The sequence below is a fragment of the Nothobranchius furzeri genome, chromosome 13 (assembly GCF_043380555.1).
Source record: "Nothobranchius furzeri strain GRZ-AD chromosome 13, NfurGRZ-RIMD1, whole genome shotgun sequence".
Lineage (NCBI taxonomy): Eukaryota > Metazoa > Chordata > Actinopteri > Cyprinodontiformes > Nothobranchiidae > Nothobranchius > Nothobranchius furzeri.
This window is the reverse complement of record NC_091753.1, coordinates 35,202,157-35,221,042: the sequence shown is the minus strand read 5'-3', so window position 1 is coordinate 35,221,042 and position 18,886 is coordinate 35,202,157. Positions and strand designations below refer to the sequence as shown.

Below are 18,886 nucleotides of genomic sequence, written 5' to 3'. Positions count from 1 at the left end.
TGATTTTTCATAACTTTTCCATAAAACTCACCAACGTACGCCTAAAATATCCATCCATATATTGCACTAATACAAAAAATATGCCATTGAAAAATTACCCTTAGGTCACTAGCATGCTACATTTAGCTGAATCCAGCATTGTTTTAAACATATTTCACAAAGCTATTTGCATGATTTCAAATAGCAATAGAATTGATATAAAAATAAAACAATAATCACTTTTTGTTTGTTATGTTGTTTGCATGTTTTGAAATTGCACAGCCATTTAATCTAATTATACCAAATAAATGTAAGGAAAAAAAAATCACTTCCCAAAACTTTCATATGAGATAAAAGAAAAGACAAAATCCCAGAAAAATAAACCATAATCAAATCCATCAGTCTTACATGTTAAAAAAACAGAATAAAATAAAGATATTTTTCCCCTTTGACACTTTACATCAACACCGTCTTTGCCATTAAAAGAAACAAGATCACTCCTTTTGTTAAATGTCGACACACACACAGATTTCTCCCAAAATGTCATTACTGGACACTCTAGCAGCGCCTGAGACTTATTTTATTGACTCAACATGAATTATAATGTTAATTTACATCAGAAAAAGAACAACAGTAAATGCCCTCTTAAAACTACAAAGAGCCATCAACACAGTAAGCTGATACAAAAGAACAAAAATGCAATATCCTTTTAAGATCAGTGAATTAGAAATTAGAACCAAGTAAACTGTTTAATTTTATTTGCGCAAATAATTTAGTTGATGATTGCATATTTTCCTTTTTCTGTTCTGACAATATGCAATTACAACAAGGAACCTGCTCCCAGCTTGGTTAATAATAAATATCCTGATGTCCCGCTGACATATTTTACACTTGATTTTCTAGCGATCCCTGCAGATTTCATCTTGTGCATTTAAAAGGGTAAAAATGAATGGTTTGATCCTTTTTCTAAAAACTGCAAAACAACATCAACTCAAAAAAAAAAAAAAAAGAAATCATAATAAAGGCAAGGACTGGACCAAAGTCATAAACAAACAAACAAATAAAAATGTATAAATATTGTCTCACTTTTTTCTGTACAATTGTTTTACAGATAAATAAAAAGTTACATTCTTAGACATTAAATTCGATAAATAAAAACCTTTTACTGGCGAGGTAACTCAATGGTTTTGAGTCCACATACAGTACCTCACCTTGAGGGCTTCTGTCATTTAAAACAGGTGTGTTAAAAAACAATAAAAGCTAAAAATTGTAGGATGGAAGCCTGAAGGAAAGGAGTTGGAATCTTGTTGACCGAGCTTAAAATAAACAAACAAATAAAAAACATTAAAAAATGAGAAGTTAGCAAAATATATATTTTTATGTTATTTTTTGTCAGTAATAACGTTGTGTTTTTTAAATAATCATGTTCTAGATACCAGAGCTGGGGTGCATGTATCTCTCTGTGAAGTAGCTGTTTGTGCATTAATTTTAAGCTCCTGGGGTGAAATAATCATCATCGTCTCTCAGAGTTGCTTAATTTGGCATCTTGAGGCAGACTCGGGCAGAAAAAGACATGAGAGGAGGTGAGAAGAAAAGAAAGAATAAGAACAAAGGTCAAACGGTTGAAGAGGGGAGAGGTGTTTCAGGTCATATTAAACTCTAGAAGGAGTCAGGGATGAACAAAATAAAAAACAAGATGGCTGCAGAGGGTTGAAAAAGAATTATACCTCCGAGATAAAGAAGAAACCAAAAGCAGAAAAAATAGAAGAAAGGAAAAATCAAACATTAGGAAATGAAAAGGGTGAACGAACGAGGGAGGCAGCTGTGTGGCAGTGAATAATAAAAGCTGATGAGAGATGAATAAGACGACAGGACCAGTTATGTAATCCAGTTGGCCAACCAGTAAAAGCAACAATCATCCGACGGTACAGTTTTTTTTAGGAATCCAGTCATTCGTCCAACCTGCCAGATCCTCATTTTAAAAATCCAGACTGTCTTGTAAGAGTTTTCTGGCCACCAAGACATTTAATTATTCAGATAACCGGAGAGGCAAGCCATGCAGTCAGTCAGCTACAATCTGCTTCAGTCACTGAGCTTTCCACTCAGTCCATTTAGCAGGCAGTTACTGTAATTATGGCTCATAATCTTTATATACGGCCAGCCAGTCATTGTCTCTCTGCCAGTTAGCTGTACAAACTAATACTTGGAGTTCAGAGAAAGTATTAGGAAATTTAGGAAATTAAAATGCACCTGGATTCAGTCAAGCAGCGAGGACGTTCTGCCTGATTGATAGGAATGTCTGATCTGCTGTGATGTGGAGGTTTGTGGCATAAATTACTCTTAAAACCTCAAGAGTCGTCTTCTTTCTCCTCCAAGGAGAGACTTATTCATAACCTTTTATTAATATTTTAAAGTGAGTTTTGAGCAATATTTTTCAGGAGTGTCAAAGTTCATTTTTTAATTTGGCAGCTTTACAGTGACTAATGATCAAGACTATTGTGCGGGGTGACAAAAGTCTTTTCAGTTGCAGCTCCAAAACTATGGAGTGAACTTCCATTACATTCAGCAGTCCTCTTCTGCACCAGTTTTAAATCAAAGCTGAAGACCCATTTTTATGAACTGGCTTTTAAATCTGTGTGAATGATTGACTGTGTTGCTATTTTAGTCATTTTTAATGTTTTTATTTGGTTGTGTTTTATTCATTTTTAGTGGATTGTATGTGTTATTTTTTATCTGTGTCTGTGAAGCACTTTGGTGGCATGTAAGTGTCGGTAAGGTCCTACATAAATAAAGTTCGAGTCGAGTCGAGCCAAGACCACAAGCTCTGCCTTTTCTTAAGCAAAATATGAAATAAACCAGGAGATGTTTAAACTTTTATATCAACAAGCTACTAAAAATAGTCAAACTCAGGATGAACATCAATCCAAAGTGAGAATTTGATGAGTTAGAAGTTTTCAAGATTGATCAACTTCTTTCAGGTGTCCTAAAAGTGTTTTAAATGACAAAACTGACAGTTCAAATAATATTTTCCTAGTTGATAAACAGTTTTTTTTAAATCACACAGTTTTAGCTTGATTTTCTGTTCAAATTAATCATAAGGATTATGTTGACAACTGGCCTCTCATCTTAACACAATCCCAGCACATTAGTTATTTTATCTGGACACCTGGAAAAGCTCCATTAAATGTCTGCTAATTTAGTTATGCCCAAAAAAGCACACTGATGGTTAATTTCACTGATTAAAAGGTTCAACTGAGGCTATAGTCGGACGGTGGAAGGAATACTTTGAGGAGCTCCTCAATCCCACCAATGCGCATTCCGAGGAGGAACCAGAGCTGGGAGGCCTGGGGATGGACTGTCCGATCTCGGGGGCAGAAGTTGCTGAGGTAGTCAAACAACTACACAGCGGCGGAGCCCCGGGGGCGGATGAGGTTCGTCCTGGGTATCTCAAGGCTATGGATGTTGTAGGGCTGTCATGGTTGACACGTCTCTACAACATTGCGTGGTCATCGGGGGCAGTTCCTAGGGAGTGGCAGACCGGGGTGGTGGTCCCCATCTTTAAGAAGGGTGACCTGAGGGTGTGTTCCAACTATAGGGGGATCACACTCCTCAGCCTCCCTGGAAAGGTCTACGCCAAGGTACTGGAGAGGAGGGTCCGATCGATAGTTGAATCTCAGATAGAGGAGGAGCAATGTGGTTTTCGTCCTGGCCGTGGAACTGTGGACCAGCTCTATACCCTTGCAAGGGTGATGGAGGGGGCATGGGAGTTTTCCCAACCAATCCACATGTGCTTTGTGGATTTGGAGAAGGCTTATGACCGTGTCCCCAGGGGCACCCTGTGGGGGACGCTCCAGGAGTATGGGGTGGGTGGCTTTCTGTTAAGGGCCATTCAGTCCCTTTACCAGAGGAGCGTGAGTTTGGTCCGCATAGCCGGTAGTAAGTCGGACCTGTTCCCAGTGAGGGTTGGACTCCGCCAGGGCTGCCCTTTGTCACCGGTTCTGTTCATCACTTTTATGGACAGAATTTCTAGACGCAGCCGTGGTGTGGAGTGTGTCGAGTTTGGTGGCAGGAGAATCTCGTCTCTGCTTTTTGCGGATGATGTGGTCCTCCTAGCTTCATCCAGCTCTGACCTTCAGCTCTTGCTGGGTAGGTTCGCGGCCGAATGTGAAGCGGCTGGGATGAGGATCAGCACCTCCAAATCTGAGACCATGGTTCTCGACCGGAAAAGGGTGGCTTGCCACCTCCGGGTCGGGGGTGAGGTCCTACCTCAAGTGGAGGAGTTTAAGTATCTCGGGGTCTTGTTCACGAGTGAGGGTAGGAGGGATCGGGAGATCGACAGGCGGATTGGTTCGGCGTCTGCAGTGATGCGGACGCTGAGCCGATCTGTCGTGGGGAAGAGGGAGCTGAGCCAGAAAGCCAGGCTCTCGATTTACAGGTCGATCTACGTCCCAATCCTCACCTATGGTCATGAGCTTTGGGTAATGACCGAAAGAACGAGATTGCGGATACAAGCGGCCGAAATGAGTTTCCTCCGTAGGGTGGCCGGGCTCAGCCTTAGAGATAGGGTGAGGAGCTCGGACATTCGGGAGGGACTCGGAGTAGAACCGCTGCTCCTCCGGATCGAAAGGAGCCAGTTGAGGTGGTTTGGGCATCTGGTCAGGATGCCTCCTGGACGCCTCCCCGGGGAGGTGTTTCGGGCATGTCCTGCCGGCAGAAGGCCCCCGGGTCGACCCAGGACACGTTGGAGAGGTTACATCTCCAATCTGGTCCGGGAACGCCTTGGGGTCCTGCCGGAGGAGCTGGTGGACAAGGCCGGGGAGAGGACGGCCTGGAGCTCCCTAATTGGGATGCTGCCCCCGCGACCCGGACCCGGATAAGCGGAGGAAGACGAAGACGAAAAGGTTCTTGTAGAGACACATAGTCATTGATGTATTAATTAACCTCTGTGCAACGACTAACCAAAGGAACAGCATTACAGAAAAGAAAAAGTATCATGATGTGGAAACAGAAATAACTTAAGTTCATGGCAGCAGATTTTGCTCATGATATTGAGGTTAAATACATTAGCATGCATGTATAGTTAGATTTATTTGCATGATCCAGTGACCTATGCAGCAGGAGCTTTGGATTTAATTTCATTTTTGACATGAAGAATTATAGCTGCAGGAACCACACTGAAAACAGAAAGACAAAAGTAAAAGACAAGTAAGGGCATAAATAATAACGTCTTTTCAGCGTTAGACAAATCCCGCCCTCCCGTATTAATATCATTTCTCTAGTTTTGGTTTCGTGCCAGTGCAGTAGTTCAGAAACCCTCTGAGGGGAACTCAAAACAGCAGAGGAAGGTTGACCGAGCAGGCATGACTGAGTCGATTTACAGAGTGACAGAGCAGAAAAATGAAGATGGAAAGAAGAATCTGAAGGTGAAGGCTGCAAACTGTAGGACTTACATCCTGTAAATCATCTGCTATTCTTCCTCTTGAAACAAAAAAAAAAATAATTTAAAACTGGGGTCTGTAGCATGATGTCATCAAGGAGAGGAGATTTTGAAATTAGAAACAACTACAGCCCAAGTCCATACTTATGAGAGCACCATGTGAGCACTTGTGTGCATACACACGCTTGTTTATGTAAGGTTTCTCTATAGGAGCATCCAATAGAGAGTGTGAGGGGCCAGAGATCTGCCCCCCAAAGAGGTGTAGGAGATGGAGGGAGCACTAAGTCCCAGAGATCCAGGAGCTGCCTCAGAGCGCATGGACCCCAGGGAGACTGTAACCAGAAAAGCCCCAGCCCCCTCTCGAGAGGCGCAGAGGATTGGCCTGGGGGTTCACAACCAGCAGCCGGCAGAGTCCCGGGAGATATCTGCAGCAAGCCTACAGGCTCGCCCACAGCCTCCCACCCCCAAGCCAGACGAGCCCGGAACCCAGCGACCCGGGACCTAGGGGCGACCAGCCCCGCCGAGGACCCAAAAGAGCCCAGGGACTCAGATCCCACCAGGCAGCCCAGGATTGATCAGGCAGACTCCAAAAATCTTAAACCCCGTGACCAGGGAGGCGCGAACACTCAGGCAGACCAAGGCACCACACTCCACACCAAATGTGGCAGGGAGGGTAGATGAAGGTGTGTAGTAGCACATGAAGTCCCAGGAGAGCGGAGGAGTCCAAGACCCCACCTGACATATACAGCCATACACAGACACAGTCACACACTCCCTCCCTCATGCTCACACTTACACACACAACCTAAGAAAATGAATGCTAGACATCCACTCACGCTCCAATTACACACCATATTTACTCTGGTCCCGTTACTTTTTTTTTTTTTACCGTATCCTGTCTGGCTGTGAAGCAAGCAGAATTGATGTCTGAATGCTGGTGACAAGTCTTACAGATTTACTCTCAGGTGGAGCATCAAAGCGTCTGCTTTTAATGTCACGCCTGATACTTAAAACTTTATTGTTATTGTTGTTGAATGCTTTGTAATTCCGACCAGACACGGAGACAGAGGTGAAAGAGAAAGGAAAAGAAAAGGTGGGGAGAGAGAGGGGGGGGAGGGGGGGGGGGGGGTCCACAAAAATAAACAATGAACAAGAGTCTGCTTCTAGACCTGCAGAAAAAGACAAAAAAAAGCAAAAGGACCCAAAAAATGGGACACAACAGCAATACAACAAGATCTAGCTATTACTGCGTCAACTTGATGAAAATATATAATCAACATTGCTTAACTGAAGAAACACGATAATAAATCACAGTGCATTAAGTGCCCACCATAGTCTTAAGACCTGTGTTTAACATGCCCAAGCCCATACTTTTGAGAGCACCATGTCAGCACCTGTGTGTGTACACGCGCTTGTTTATGTAAGGTTTCTCTATAGGAGTGTCCAACAGAGAGTGTGAAGGACCACAGATCTGCCCCCCAAAGATGCACACGAGACGGGGGGAGCTCCAAGTCCCAGGGATCCAGGCGCTGCCCCAGAACACAGGAACCCCAAGGAGACTGCAACCAGAAAGGCCCCCGCCCCCCTGGAGAGGCACAGAGGATCGCCCCGGGGGGCCACAACCAGCAGCCGGCAGAGTCCCGGGAGACATCAGCGGCAAGCCCACAGGCCCGCCCGCAGCCTCCGACCCCCTAGCTGGCCAAGCCTGGGACCCAGCGACCCGGGACCCAGGGGTGACCATCCCTGCCGGGGACCCAGCAGAGCCCAGGGACCCAGACCCCACCAGGCAGCCACCGGGATCTATCAGGCAGATGCCAAAATCTTAAACCCCCAGACCCGGTTGCCATGAACACTCAGGCAGACCAAGGCACAACCCCTCACACCGGGTGTGGCAGGGGGAGGGGGGACGAAGATCTATATCCTCAAGAGAAGTTCCAGGAGAGGGGAGGAGTCAAAGGCCCCACCTGACATATACAGTCATACACAAACACAGTCACACACTACCTCCCTCATGCTCACACATGCACATACAACCCAAGACTTACAAAAATGCACGCCAGACACCCACTCATGCTCCCCATACACACCCTATTCACTCTGGTCCCGTTACTGTTGCACAAGGCATACAACCATCACTGGTTCCCAGAGTTCGCCCCTTTCTGCTGGGATGCTGATGAGCAGGCACCCTGGCATAAGGATGAGAAAAACATCGCAACATTTCCCAGACCCCAACAAGATGGCCAGCTCCCCCTCCTAGCCTCCAGCCCCAGGAAGCCAAGCGACAACAGAGGTGTGCTAAGACCCCTAGTCTCCCTTCGCCTGCTCCAATACTTTGTTAGTGTGTGTTGATGAGGTGTATTTCATGGTTGTGGTGAGCGGGCAGTGTAGGTATCGTTTGGCCTACGTCATCTGATGCAACCACACAACCCCACTTCCCCCCACAGCCCTCTGTGTCTAAGTGCAGTTTAAAATTGGAAGTGGGCACCGGCTCTCAGGATGAGGCTGAAAGATCCACTTGCCAAATGCTGCTGAGTGTGCTCACTCCCAAGGTCCTAAGTGTGTGTTTGCATGGAATGTCGTTGGTGGAAGTGTTTAATGGGCAAATGACATCGGGGGGCAGGCTGCCACAGTAATGCGGAAATGGGATCCATACCCACTTCCCTAACCTGCCCACCCTCCAAGGTCCTATGTGCATGATTGTGTGATGATGTGAAGGAGCAGGAGGAGAAAAATGTATGGGGATGGGGAGGAATGGCTGGTTGACCTAAGCCCTCCAGGGAGCCAGCTCCCCCCACTGGCCCCAGTAGGCACCTCTGTTCCCACAATGCCCCCAAGGGCATGGAGACCCCAGTCCATCTCGCCAGTGCCCAAAGCAGCAGCATCGCAGAGCCCCACGGAGTTCAAGGGCACCAACCTGGCCCCACCCCAGCAGAACATCTACTCCCATCCCTACATTTGCACACCTTCCAGAATATGCAAAGACATGAGACATCCAGGTAAGGCTGGGTCCTCCCCCTCCTGGACATCTCCCTCCCCCATGATGGGACAGAGTTGTTATTATTTCAGAGGAGCCAGGGTCCACCTGAGGCCCCTGAGCCTGGGCCATGCACTGCCGCTTGTTCCTGCCTTCTTCCCGGCAGCTTATAAGTCAGGACCCCATCCCCAAGTCCCTGCCCAGATCCCCAAAGGGGGCCCGCCGCCCCCACACCCCGAGCCCCCAGGCCCTCACCCAGGCCCACCTCCAGGGAATGTCTGAATAGTCCAAACTCAGATCCTCCGACACATCACCCACATCATCCCACAGGACAATATCAATGATCCCTCATCATCGCTATGTGATGGAACCAATCAAAGGAGCCCAGAGAGATTGACTTGAAGGGGAAGCAGAGGCTGTTTCAAGTGTAATATGATCTTATAAAAGATTTCTGTACTGGTTAATGCAACGAATATCTCTATTTTTCCAATTCACAAGGATCGTTTTCTTAGCGATGCATATGACAGTCAGAACCATGTGAACCAGATGTGTTTCAGTCGGGACATTGTCCAGGTTTCCCAGCAAACAAAGAGAGGGGGAATTTGGGATATTACATTTCAGACACATTGATATTTCTTCACATATTCTACTCCAAAATTCCTGGACAGGACTACAATGTGTGGATGTAATTGTCAGGAATGTTGTTTGTGCAGTGTGTACAGGTGTCAGATGACACAAACCCCATCCTGAACATCCGATGACCTGTATAGTGTTCTCTGTGAAGAATGTTGTACTAAATTAGTTGTATATTGGGGTGTCTGATCATTTAAAAAGTTTTTTAACACGTTTGGGACCAGAAGTTCTGGTCAAAGCTGACTGATAGATCCACCTCCAATTTTTCAATAGGGATTGCTATTCTATCGTCTATTTTGGACAGTGTCTAATATACTTTAGACCAGTGGTTCCCAAACTTATTTAGCCGCGCACCCCCTTCTATGTCCCGACCATGTCGACGCACCCCCCAGCCCCCACATCAGGGCATGGCTATATATATATATATATATATATATATATATATATGTATGTATGTATGTATGTATATATATATATATATATATATATATAGATAGATATATATATATGTATGTATATATATATATATATATATGTATGTATATATATATATATATATATATATATATATATATATATATATATATATATATATATATATATATATATATATATATATATCAGACGTCAAGCTAAACAGACAGGGTTAAAAAAATATGATCCACCTTTTTCCCCATCACTTTCATTTTTTAAATAGTAATCAATAAACATTCGATACCATTACAATTTCCTTTGATTTAATTTTAAATACATATTTAGAGTGCCCAGGTAGCACATAAAAAATGCAATTTAATGGTTTTCTTAAAGTAGGAACATTTAACCTGTGCGGTCAGAGCGCTCTCCTTCCTTCTGTTCTGCATAAACCTGAGCTGGTCACCTACTTGTGCGTAATCAAATGTCTATAGGGGAAAAGGGAAAAGATATAGCCATGATGTTCACTTTTGCCTCACACCGACTTATTGCTGTTTTATGGTGTGGCTGAATCTGCGATCTGCTGCCACGCGGACTGGAATAACAAATGCTGCAGTAACCTGAGTTGTCAGGTTCATGAGGAGTCACTGGCTGGAGCGGACCCGACTTTAATACGTCATTCCAAAATAGAAGCTAATATCTTAATTTGACCTGGAATGAAAAATGTTATAAAACCTCTTAAAAGTTTTTATCACAGAGGAGGCAGAGCTCATTTCTGCCTTCAGTCTGACGGCGCGCCGGAGTTTGTGCAGCGTGCGCGCTTATTGAATGTGTGTGTGTGTGTGTGTGTGTGTGTGTGTGTGTGTGTGTGTGTGTGTGTGTGTGTGTGTGTGTGTGCACGCGGCACAGCTCCATGAGCCGCTCCAGTCACCGCGTCTCGTTATTGGCGCTATTTAAACCAATGCTGTAAAACTACTTATGCCCAGCCCAGATGTGCTCACTTGTGCACCCGTGAGCCGTGGTTCCGCTGGAACGCGTCTGACCTCTGGCAGACGCACTCTGAACTTCAGATCTTCAGCGCGCTGTTAATAGCCTGAATGGGAATCATTTCTTGATTTATTTTGTTCCATCCACAATGTTCTGTGTGTGAGGTTTATAATGTCAGAACACCTGCATGAGACAGGGTGTTAATTACAATCTGCCAGAATGACTCACCACCTTCAGATTTCTCCAACATCGTTAAAAATGATCAAATACGGCACATATCGGCGTGCGCAGGCCAGAGTGCTGAAGCTCGGCGCATTGTTATTATGAAGCTAGGGCACATGCGGAGGACACACGCGCAAAAATGTACGTGTTTTCAATTACATTTATTGGGCCCACTTACATTTTCTGAGGCCCACCCACAAATGAGTTTCTGGCTACGCTAATGGTGACATATGACAGACTTCTCTGAGCTCCGCAGCCATTACACTTTTCACCTCGCGCACCCCCTAGCGGCAGCTCGCGCGCACCACACTTTGGGAATCCCTGCTTTAGACAGTAGTTTGGGGGGTTTGAGATTATAGAAGTCTAATACCCTTGGTGGTGTTTTAATTCTACTTTATTGAGCTTACAACAGCAGATTTAATTAGGTGATAATCTAAAAAGCTATTCTTATCTAGCCCAAATTGGGTTACTAATCTGTTAAATGGGATAAAGTCCAGTCCCTCATATATTTGTTCCAGGTATAGGATTCCTTTACTTTTCCAGTCTGGAATGTTCATCATTTTGCTATTTAGCTAAAAATCTGGATTATTCCAGATGGGTGTGCATCTGCATGGTATTAGTGAAGACTCTGTCATTTTTAGATACTCAATCAATCAATCACTCAAAGCTTTATTTATAAAGCGCCTTCAGCAACCCTATTGGGAAGCCCAAGGCGCTGAACATGGTACAAGAGAAAGTTAAATATGGTGAATGAATCAAAAATAAAAGCAATTCAAATTACAAATTACAAATTACAAAAAAGGTAAAACATTCTAGTAGAAGACAAATGGGTAAAACAAGGGATAGCGTGAACCAATGAAAACAGGGAAATAAAATCAACATACAAGAGGGCCAAATTCAAACACATTCAGGAAACGCCAAGCGGAGGAGGTGGGTTTTTAGGCGACTCTTAAAGACTGGCAGAGATGGGGTCAGCCTAACTGAGGGTGGCAACTGGTTCCAGAGTGACGTAGCTAGGACTGAAAAAGCCTGTTCCCTGCGAGTACGACACTTAGAACGAGAGACAGCGAGCATGCCTTGGTCGGAGGAGCGCAGAGCGCATGATGGGGAATGTCTGTTCAGGAGTGTGGCTAGATAGCGGGGACCACCACCCTGGATGAAATTATAAACAAAGATGAGGAGTTTGAAGTGTGAACGATAATAGACAGGAAGCCAGTACTGGGAGGCCAGAACCGGACTGATGTGGTCCAGTTTCCTGGTCCCGGTCAGGAACCTGGCTGCGCTGTTCTGCACAACCTGTAGGTGACACAGTGATGACTGACACAACCCTGCATAGAGAGAGTTGCAGTAATAAAGCCTAGAAATTACAAATGCATGCAGTACCTGCTCCAGGTGGGCTCTTGATAGCATATGCTTGATTTTTGCAAGGCGTCTCAGGTGAAAGAAACTGGACCGGATCACAGAGTTGATGTAAGCATCAAATTTAAGTCCAGCATCAATTTTCACCCCCAAACTGGTGACAACTGGTTTTGAGTAGGGAGAAAGAGGGCCAAGATCAACATAACGACCCACAGCCCTGCTGTTGGGGTGAAAAACAATGAGCTCTGCCTTTCCCTCATTCAGATACAGAACGTTGGCCATTAGCCAAGACTTCACCTCGTTAAGACAGGACACAAAGGACTGGACAGAGTGACCTTTCTCCTGACACAATGGAGAGTAAATCTGGCAATCGTCAGCATACAGATGGAATGATAGGCCATGTTTACGAAAGATTGACCCCCAGAGGAAGCAGATAAATGGCAAACAAAAGAGGACCAAGGATTGATCCCTGCGGGACCCCCCAGCGGAGCCCCTCCCAAGAAGAAAAAACATCACCCAGTTTAACACAGAATGCCCTGTTGTGGAGATACGATCTAAACCAATCCAGAGCAGACACTTTGATCCCAACCCATCGTTCCAAGCGATCAAGTAGAATCGCGTGGTCAACTGTGTCAAAGGCTGCCGTCAGGTCTAACAACAGAAGCACCACAGATGTACCCTGATCTAGTGATAGATAGATAGATAGATATCATTTAAGACCCTCAGTAGAGCTGACTCTGTGCTATGGCAACACATGAACCCAGATTGGAAAACCTCAAACAGATCAGAGTCAGGCAAATGTGAGACTAGCTGCTGATAAACGATTTTCTCAAGCAGTTTTGATGTAAAGGGAAGGGTAGAGATAGGCCTGTAATTTTCTATCACAGAGACATCAGCACCAGGTTTCTTCAGGGTTGGCCGAACAACTGCTGCTTTCAAAGCAGCTGGTACCACACCTGTGCTGAGGCTCCCATTGATAATCTGACCAAGTGAAGGGCCAAGACACGGAAAGGCAGCCTTCCAGAGACGAGGCGGCAGAACGTCAAGTGGAGAGCCAGATGGCTTCTGCGTCACAACAAGCTTACTCAGCTCAGAGTATGAAACAGTATTGAGGGAGCTCAGGGTGGGTGGTGATGGAGGAACTGGAACAGGGTCAATAGAGTTACCAGAAATAGCTGCTCTAATGCCTGATACTTTATGAACAAAGTATCTGTGAAAATCTTCAGAGTTTCCAGCAGCTGTAGGAGACATGGAGCTAGGCTCTTGATACACCAGAACATAATTCAGTGTTTTGTTGAGAATCTTGAGATTCTTGGAGTTTGTTTCAATGATGTCTGCAAAATAGGCCATTCTGGCAGCCCTCACAGCATCCTGATAAGCAACCAGAGATGCTCTGAACAACTCACGCGAGACCTGTAGGCCATCCTTTTCCACTTTCTCTCAGAGGATCTACACGCCCGCCTACAAGCCCGTGTGACATCAGAGAGCCATGGCTCCCTCCTAGGCCAAGACTTGCAAAGCTTGAGAGGGGCAACTACATCCAGGACCTGATTACAAAGTAAATCAAAGTGTTGTGAATAGTGATCAATGTTAGATGGATCTGGGTTAAAGGTCTCTAACCTTACAGACATACAGTCCACAAACTTTGCGACAGTTTCTGTATCCAGGTCTCTGAACCTAGTAGCTGGAGCTTCACACACAGGGACAGGACATGGCAACGTAACATCACAGAGTATTGGAGAGTGGTCAGAGAACACAGGAGGCAAAGTCACATGGTTCATGACAGGGAGACCAAAAGAGAGAACCAGGTCCAGGGTGTGACCCCTGGCATGAGTTGGGGACAATACCCATTGAGTTAGATTGAACGAATCTAGCAAATTAAAAAAACCTTTAGAAAGCACATTGTCAGGACAACAGATATGGATGTTAAAATCACCAAAAAATAGGACAGTCATATTTTAGGATGCAGTCTGCCACAAGATCACAGAAATCATTAAGGAAGTTAGAGTCAGTCTTTGGAGGGCGATCAATTAGCATAACGAGCAGGTGGGGGGAGATGCACATTTCAAACAGGCACAGTTCAAAAGAAGAAAATGACATGGTGGGTGTAAGATGTTTACAAGGAAAGCTGGATTTTAAAACAACAACCAGCCCACCGCCTCTTCCCCGCGATCTAGGGATATTAAAACAGGAGCAGCCAGGTGGTACCAGCTCCAGCAGGGCGCTTGAGTCACCAAACAGGATCCAGGACTCACCGATGCACAGAAAAGTCAAGTCATGCTGAATAAAAAAATCCCGAAGAATAAAAGTTTTGTTCATTGACCAGACCAAACGGGGTCTGCGGCGGGGCTGCAGCACCGGGATCGCGCACGGGCACAGTCTCCTTTAACTCTGAGCCCGTAACCGAGCGTAGATTCTCCCATCTAACCCCACTCTGTCGAGATCCCCGAGCCGATTGGCCGTGGCGCGGTGCCAGCTCACCCTCAGAGCCGGCCAAGTTCACTAGGCAGGGCGCAGAGTAATCATAAGACATCTCGGAACCACCAGGTCAGAAGCTGGGCCGAATCGGACCAGCCGCTTCTTCAGGGATCCAGGAAGTCCAGCCAGACGTCTCACACGCCGGCTACCTCTCTTTCCCCGTCTTCTCCGATGCTTCCTTCTCGAGCTGGGGCCTACAGAGGGCCGACACATCACGGCTTGGGGGGGGGGGGGTTGCACACGGGCAGTCCAAACAGCAACGCCATCCGTGAGGTTCCCAGTGCGCAGCACCCGCTACATCAACGGGAGGACCAAGCCTCAGCAGCGCTGCTCGATCATACGTCACCAGAGAAGCCACACCATTCAAAAAAGGCATCAGAGACAACAAAAATACATAAAAGCCAATAAAACATCAATAAAAGCCAATAAAACGCAAGGTTCCATTGCATAAAGAGGACGAGCAGCTCGCTGCTTGCACCCGCACGAGCACCATCTCAACTTCCATGCTGCCAGAGAGGTGCTGATATTAATACTTTTAAAACCTTCATGTTTTCTTATTCTTGAGCTAATAAATGGTAAGTCTGAAAGTAGATCCAGTCCTCCTCTATCTTTGGTCTTCTGAAGCATTTTTAAGCTAATTTGCGGAGGTTTATCCTGCCAAAGGATTTTAGTGATTGAGGAGTCCAGAGACCTAAACCAGGTAGATGGTGGTTGTTTGGGATCATTGAAAATAAGACCATAATTTTAATTGTAGCAACCTGTACCATGAGTGATATTGGTAAGGATTTCCATCTTGCAAGATCATCTTCCACTTTCTTTAAAAGTGGGATGTAGTTTAGTTTGGTTAGATCTGCCAGCTTGGGAGAAACATTAATTCACAGGTATGTGATATTCCCTGACTCCAATTGTGTATTAAGCAAATTGACAAACGAGAAATTAATTGGTAGAACTGTGGATTTTAACCAGTTTATTGAGTAATCTGAAAAGGACGGTTGAAAAAGAGTTTATCATTTCTTTTGCTTGAGAGAAAGAGGATTAAGAATTCTGGAGAAAATTCTGGAGAAAAAGTGACATCATCTGCATAAAGACTGATTTTATGTTCAATGTTCTTACACTGTATGCACACCTGATACACCTGATTTATACTGCTGAATTATCTCCTCAGCCTTCATGGGGTCCTGCAGGAGCTGCTAATCTGCAGGAAACTATCTAAAACCAGAAGGAATCAGGCAATTTGGATGCTAGCACACCCCTGCTAACGCTACAATAAGCTAAAACAACAGTGCTTTGAGCTGAATTTCCTTTCGTGCAAGAGTCTGTGAGGTCAGGGCGAGTTTTGCGTCATGTGTCATGTAGTTTACAGGAGGTCACACCTTAAGACCAGCTCGCATTGTGCGGTCGACCGAATATCAAACATGTTTGATATTTTGCCTGTCCGTTGTAAAGGTTGGTTTATGCTTGACGCATCTACAAGGTCCGCACGGCTCCGTGCGGGGAAATTGCGTCATTTTAACAACCACGTCCCTCCACTGTGCCTCCGTACGGCCCAAAATTTCCGCACCGCGCACCTAGGAAATTTTCTAACCACGCGGACAGTTGGACGGGGAAAAACATGGCGGACCGGCAAGAACTAGTATGGCAGAGGTTCGTAAATACAGACATTTGTATGATTCAGCTCTCAAAGATCACCGTGATCAACATATCGTTAATAATTCTTGGAGAGAAATAGCTCGCACTGTCGGAAAAGACGAGGACGCTGTTAAAAAATGCTGGTGCCAATTTCTACTTCTACTATGGTAGTGTTGGATGCATGCTGTAGAGCTCCATGCTGCCCCGTTCAGTTTGGGAGAATATTGGCTCACCGCAGAGACAAGCCACATGAACCATAAATGCTGCGAGTTGTGAAGCTCGTTCCATCCGCGAGCCGCATCACCAAGGGGAAAGTGAATGCATCAAGCATAAACCAAGCTTAAGGTTCTCACACTGTTGAAGCAGCATGGTGACAACAAGAACACCAGAGCCGCTCACAGCGCATGCATCAACATGGCTTACAGCAATTTTTGTATCAACATTTGTTGTTTTTTTTATTTCAACACTTTTCTCCATACACAATGACAAGGAATGTCAAGAAAGCTTGTTTGCCATGTTTATGTCAACTTAAACTGATCCCAAAACATTGTTTTAGTTCCTTTCTTTCATCTTCCTTCTCCAACCCCAATAAACCTCTGCGTGTCTTCCCACTGCAAGCCCGGAGGACAACAGACATCAATAACACCACAACAGCCTCCTGGTCTTCAGGATTTTCGGACTTGAAGGTCCAACAGGTTGTGTAAGTATGACTGTTTTTAGCATATTTTTAGGTCTGTCGTGTTGCTACCTCACGTGCAGTGTGAGCAGTCAGGTTGCATCTGAGTACTGGATCGTACAGTGAAAACATGACTCATGAGTCTTGCTGTGAGGAAGTCGTAGAGTTGGACAGTGACAATGTCCGCCCAGCTTAAGGCAGGACTGCCAACGCTCATGCATTGAGTGTGAGACACACGCATTTGACCCTCTTTACACGCTCGCTCTCATGCCACACCTCCAATATCTCACCCAGAAAAATCAGCGACCCCCCGCACTCTCACGGCAATCTTCCAGAGGCAAAATGGTCTGCACGCCAACACCTTCTCCCGTTCTTATGAATTGAAAAAGCTCAAAAGTTGGCAGCACTTTTAAGGTTTAACGCTACACTAATAACTTAGCTCCGATACAAACAAGATAAATCCCTTTTTAATTCTGCTGCCTCCTCTTCGACAGTTAGCGTGAAGTTTACAGATCAACATTGATCCAATGCAGGTTGGGTTAGCATTCAAGCTAGGATGGTGTGATAAGCTGGCCCTGCTTCAGTAGACCACCCTCCCTGCACTCTGGGAACTGGGAGCATTATCACTGACTGACAGTTCTTCTTGTGGATACACAGTGTTATTGGAGAATGGTCTAGGCTCGCGTAAATTCACGTAAATAATTTTTTTTGCTGTGGAGGCCCAGTGAGAAACTTGTAATATAAAATGTGAAAGAATATCGACACAATATTATAAAACAAGGTTACATGATTACATTTTAGCATTTTTCAGTTTGTGGCAGCAGTTTAATAACTGTACATTAGTGAGAATCTGGCGTTACAATATTTATCACTATACAGGGGAGGTGATATGATATAACGTGATACTAAAAGCTAGACAATATTTACAATTTTAAAGATTGAGTTTAATTGGGAAAACTCAGGCCAGACACATTCAGTGTTATCGTAAGATCTCGTTGTTCCATCAGAATGAAGGTGGTAAAAATGCTGCCACCTAGCAGTCGGAGTTTGAATTGCACCACACAAATGAATCAATAAATGTTTGCATGTAAATTATTTTAAAAAAAGGTACAATGCTTTCAAATATTGATTCAGTGTCATGAAATAAAACTTTGCAATATTTCAGTGTATCAATATTTTTCAATTTCTTCTGACGGCACATTGCAATGCAACCAAAATTTGCTGTGAGGTGTCCTTGAAACATCAGAAAAGCAGTCCATATTTACAGTGGGTTTTCTCACAATCAGATGAAATCTTGCAGATAAGAACTAAGACCTTAAAAAGGACCAGAGAAAGCTTTAGAAACCTCTCGTTTTCAAGATAGGAAGCAGGGAGAAAGGCAGGCTTAAAACACACCAAGCATAAACCTCTTTTTCATTAATTTTTCACCATGACAACACAAAGAAAATTATCTCAGTGATTTCAGAACAAAATCCCAATATTAACAATTAAAAAAACATACAGGAGAGGCAAAAACATGCCCACTGAGTCTCTGCACAGCATCAGATTCAGTCTGGTAGTTGTGCCTTTTCCAGAGTTCTGGCTCTCAATCCCATTTCTCTGCCTGCAGATTCGGGATCAGTGTCGCAGCAGAGGCTTCCTCATCATCAGAGGCTGCAAAGAGGAGGAGGTGGCTGAGCTAATGTTAGTCAAGGCCTGCTGAGGTCATCCACAGAGAAAAATGGGACGAGAGGAGTTTCATTAGAAACAAGGGGTGAGAGAGCAGAGATGGGTTAAAGAGAAACAGGACAGGAATGACAAGGCAGAAGTTTGGAAAAGGTCATGGCACAAACAGACATGGGAGGGCAGCAATACAGAGGGGACGGAGACGGCAAACAGCACTGTGACTCATCTCTTCTACGATTACACAAATAAGACAAATTCAACAGCCATAAGGATAGAAACACAGTGATGTGTTTTCATACATGCATATACACAATTAAAATCTGAATTTCTTACACTTTTCTGAATCTATAAGTTCTGCTTCCAACCATAACAGGCAGCATAGTAAATGATTGTACCATTTATGTGAGTTTTGCACAAGTACAACTAAAGATACTTT

At 44.8% G+C, this 18,886-nt stretch overlaps 1 protein-coding gene across 6 annotated transcripts in view; it reads right to left on the bottom strand.

Moving 5' to 3' along the window:
- The window catches only part of gria4a (glutamate receptor, ionotropic, AMPA 4a), a 195,887-nt gene that overhangs the window by 77,738 nt on the left and 99,263 nt on the right, over positions 1-18,886 (bottom strand). Inside the window, exon 11 of one of the 6 annotated variants that reach the window (XM_015951699.3) lies at positions 13,881-18,438. The exons of the other annotated variants lie outside the window; for them this stretch is intronic. Within the exon in view, the coding sequence (XP_015807185.1) occupies positions 18,403-18,438 (36 nt within the window). The 3' untranslated portion in view covers positions 13,881-18,402. Of the gene's footprint in view, positions 1-13,880; positions 18,439-18,886 lie in introns of those variants that run through there. 6 annotated transcript variants of the gene reach the window in all.